The 3,913-nt window shown below is 54.6% G+C and overlaps 2 protein-coding genes across 2 annotated transcripts in view; both read right to left on the reverse strand.

Moving 5' to 3' along the window:
• The window catches only part of NXN (nucleoredoxin), a 20,544-nt gene extending 17,748 nt beyond the window's left edge, over window positions 1-2,796 (reverse strand). Inside the window, exons 1-2 of the mRNA XM_026450479.2 lie at window positions 2,683-2,796; window positions 409-542 (exon numbers count right to left, since the gene is read on the reverse strand). The gene's annotated coding sequence lies outside the window, so the exon portion shown is untranslated. The remainder of the gene's footprint in view (window positions 1-408; window positions 543-2,682) is intronic.
• The window catches only part of LOC113222267 (dynein heavy chain 9, axonemal-like), a 136,432-nt gene that overhangs the window by 1,319 nt on the left and 131,200 nt on the right, over window positions 1-3,913 (reverse strand). The window contains exons 12-13 of the mRNA XM_031934295.1: window positions 2,683-2,800; window positions 409-542 (exon numbers count right to left, since the gene is read on the reverse strand). Of these exons, the coding sequence (XP_031790155.1) occupies window positions 409-542; window positions 2,683-2,800 (252 nt within the window). The remainder of the gene's footprint in view (window positions 1-408; window positions 543-2,682; window positions 2,801-3,913) is intronic.

Genomic DNA, 3,913 nt, shown 5'->3' on the forward strand with positions numbered 1-3,913 from the left:
AAAAAAAAAAAAAAAATACAAAAATTAGCCAGGTGTGGTGGCAGGCACCTGTAATCCCAGCGACTTGGGAGGCTGAGGCAGGAGAATCGCTTGAATCCGGGAGGCGGGAGGTTGTAGTGAACCAAGATGGCGTCACTGCACTCCAGCCTGGGCAACAGAGCAAAACTCTGTCTCAGGAAAAAAAAAAAAAAAAAGAGGACTATCGTTATAGATCAAAGAAGTCATTTCTTGCTGCTTTTTCCATTCATAATCACAAGCACTATTCAAGCAGGACTCGGGCACGGGAAAAGACCACAGGGCCGGGAAATTCCTGCCTGTGCATCTCACCCCCAGACGCCAACCACAGCTGGGCTTGCTGGGCACGTCCCTGCTTCCTTCTGTCTGAGCCACAGGCGGCCAAACACTCACCCAGTGTGCGGAGAAGTAGACGCCCACGTGAGATCCCTCCAGGCTGCTGCTCTCCAGGGACTGCCCGTTATTTCGAAGCAAGGGCCCTGCGATGACTTCCCGGAAGGGTTTAGGCCCCCAGGGGAACTCCAGACCTGAAACAGAAAACAGATAGATGGTCAAAGAGGGTTAAGACTCTTCTTGATGGCCTGGGCCCCAGGAGGCCTCAGAACGGCAGGCATGACACCTTCATCATCAAACAGTGCTTGTGAATACACCCACCCACAGCATCTGCAGCTAACACAGGAATCAAAGTACAGCCAGTACCTGCCCTCCAGGCAGTGGTTCCCAAACCTGGAAGGTCACAAGGTCTGTCTTCCGGGGGCTTTTGAAAAGTACGAATGCCCAGGCCACATCCTGAGGCTGGAGACCCAGGAGCAACACAAAGATGTACATGCAAAACGAAACAGGTTCCCCAGGTAACTCTGACGAGGGGCTCATTGCCTCGGGGCCTCGGGAATCAATACCCAGGGTTGTGGATTATCCTGGGAATGATACCCAGGATTGTGGATTCAATCCCAGCCGCCACATCCCAGTGGCTGTCAGGTCTGATTGCATTTGGAATCAGCTCGGGAATTTAAAAATATCATGCTCCTGGGCCCCAGCCCAGAGATTCTGATTCGATTGCTCTTGATGGGCTCAGGGAACAAAGTGAGAATTTGAGTCTAATAAAAGAGTAAAACCCACCCAGCCCAGATGGTCCACGTTCTGAAGACACCTAAGCTCCAGGTAGGGGGAGTTGATAACATGCTTCCCGCTCAACTGAAGTGTTTTCTCACAGGGCGGTTCATGGACCCGCTGCCTCAAAGTCACCTGGTGGCGGGGGGCTGGGAAGGAGGAGCACAGGCTGGTTGGAAACGCACGTGGTCGGGCCTCCCCAGAAACAAGAGGGATCCACAATGCTCTGGAGGTCGGGCTCAGGAATCCGCACGGGAATCAGGGCCTGCAGCTCAGCCCCGCGATCCCTGCACTTTGGGAGGCCGAGGTGGGCGGACTGCTTGAGCTCAAAAGTTTGAGACCAGCCTGGGCTGCCTAGAGAGACCTCATCTCTACAAATAATAAAACATTAGCTGGGTGTGGCAGTGCACGCCCGCAGTCCCAGCTACGTGGGAGGGTGAGTTGAACTCAGGAGGTCGAGGCTGCAGTGAACCGTGATCATGCCACAGCACTCGGCCTGGGCGAGAGAACAAGATACTGTCTCAAAAAAAAAACAAGAAAAAAAAAAGGGGGCCGGGCGCAGTGGCTCAAGCCTGTAATCCCAGCACTTTGGGAGGCCGAGACGGGCGGATCACGAGGTCAGGAGATCGAGACCATCCTGGCTAACCCGGTGAAACCCCGTCTCTACTAAAAAATACAAAAAACTAGCCGGGCGAGGTGGCGAGCGTCTGTAGTCCCAGCTACTCGGGAGGCTGAGGCAGGAGAATGGTGTAAACCCGGGAGGCGGAGCTTGCAGTGAGCTGAGATCCGGCCACTGCACTCCAGCCTGGGTGACAGAGTGAGACTCCATCTCAGGAAAAAAAAAAAAAAAGGAAAAGCTTCGCACTTGGTTCCACCATGCCCTGGTTTTTACTGAGGGCGATTCTTTGAAGGAGGTGGCACGTTCACTGGGAAAACGTGTGAGTAGGGCTGAAGCGTCTCACTGGATGGATGAAGTGAGGGGAGGAGATCTCACAGCCTGAGGGAAGGAGGCCGTGGCGACGGCCCTGAGAGGGGGACCTGGAGGAGCACGGCCCACACATGGCCGGCAAGACCAAGGCCTGCAGGGCACGACAGCTCCACGCAACCAGGTGCACTCACCGCCAAGGCCAGGAGAGTGATGCGAGGGGCTGGGACTTTGCTATGTCATATTTTAAAGAAGAAAAACCCCACTCAGCCTGCCTCTAACTGTGAAGGGGCCGCTGCCACGGACGCAGCACTAGAAGCCGGGGTCTGAGCTCTCCCTGCTTTCCCGCAGCCTCCGTGGCCCTCCGAGCAGGGCTTCTTTTGGCAGACTCCATCTCTTCTGGCCCATGAATGAAAGCTCCTAGGAGGGACATTCAGATCCCTGTAAAAATCTTAAAACCACGTCCTAGGAAATACTATGATTTCACCAAGACGACATTCTCTAGCCACGTAAGCCCACGTATATCTATTTCACAAGTACTCTGTCTACCGGTGGGACGGCGATGAGGGGAGGGGCATGGAGGAGGAGGGGCTGGGTAATAAAAGGACCACATGCACATGCTGAGGTTTTACCTTCTGGGTCATCTCGGATCACCAGCAGCCCGTTCCTGCACACAACCTTCCCGGTGGTGGCGTCGAGGAATATTAGCGATGGAATGTTGGAAATTCGGTATTTGTTCCAAAGTTTGAGCTGTATGAAGAAAAGTAAAAGAAGGTGGTGAAGTCCAGACCAGATTCATTGCAGAGTTCTTCTTGCAGAGTTCTTTTGAGCCCCTGAGGCCTGGAGGCTGGATGAACGGGCAAGCATTCAAGGCACAGAAAACAATAACGGATCCCAAGCAGGGCTGCCGGGCAAAGGGGCACATTAACTACAATCCCACGGGGTCTGCACAGCGCAGCGGACTCTGACGTGGAGGCTGATGGAGGACCACACCCATCCTGGAGAGTACTACCCTTTTACGTCTCTAAAAATCACGAAGATGAAGACGGATGTCGCACCTTCACAACACGATCAGACCACCAGGTGGTTAAGGAAGGAAGGGAAGATTTTGATGAGAGCCTGGCCACCCTGGTAGCAGGCAACAGTAGCCGCTCTCCATGGCCCCTTCCCACCAAGGGAGAAGAGACGGGTTTTCCAATAGAAGGCCACGTAGTTACAATCTGCCACCCCAGCCCTTCGCCAGGTCCCTGTACTTGAAATATCACAGTCGTCGTTATGTTCGCCTGCAAAGCACGAGGGAAGCAATGCCAGGGCCAGCCCCAGCCCTCGGCTCTCGGAGCCGCATAAAACCTGCTTCACTCTATGGCAGATTCTTGAGGTTGGCTGTGCACACGGTCGGACATCCAGGGTCTAAGACGAATGAACCTGAGAACATGGGATGCAACGCGCAGGACTGGAAGCCGAGCGTGGGCGGCCTCCTCTGTTCGCTCACTGCCGTCGGGGTGAACGCCATATGGGCAGGTGACTGGGTGCTCTAGACCTTCCCCGCCAAGCCCAAAAACCCACATAATTTTTTTTTCTTTTTTTTTTTGAGACGGAGTCTCGCTCTGTCGCCCGGGCTGGAGTGCAGTGGCTGGACCTCAGCTCACTGCAAGCTCCGCCTCCCAGGTTCACGCCATTCTCCTGCCTCAGCCTCCCGAGTAGCTGGGACTACAGGCGCCCGCCACCTCGCCCAGCTAGTTTTTTGTATTTTTTAGTAGAAACGGGGTTTCACCTTGTTAGCCAGGATGGTCTCGATCTCCTGACCTCGTGATCCGCCCGTCTCGGCCTCCCAAAGTGCTGGGATTACAGGCGTGAGCCACC

This window comes from Piliocolobus tephrosceles, chromosome 16, assembly GCF_002776525.5.
Source record: "Piliocolobus tephrosceles isolate RC106 chromosome 16, ASM277652v3, whole genome shotgun sequence".
Lineage (NCBI taxonomy): Eukaryota > Metazoa > Chordata > Mammalia > Primates > Cercopithecidae > Piliocolobus > Piliocolobus tephrosceles.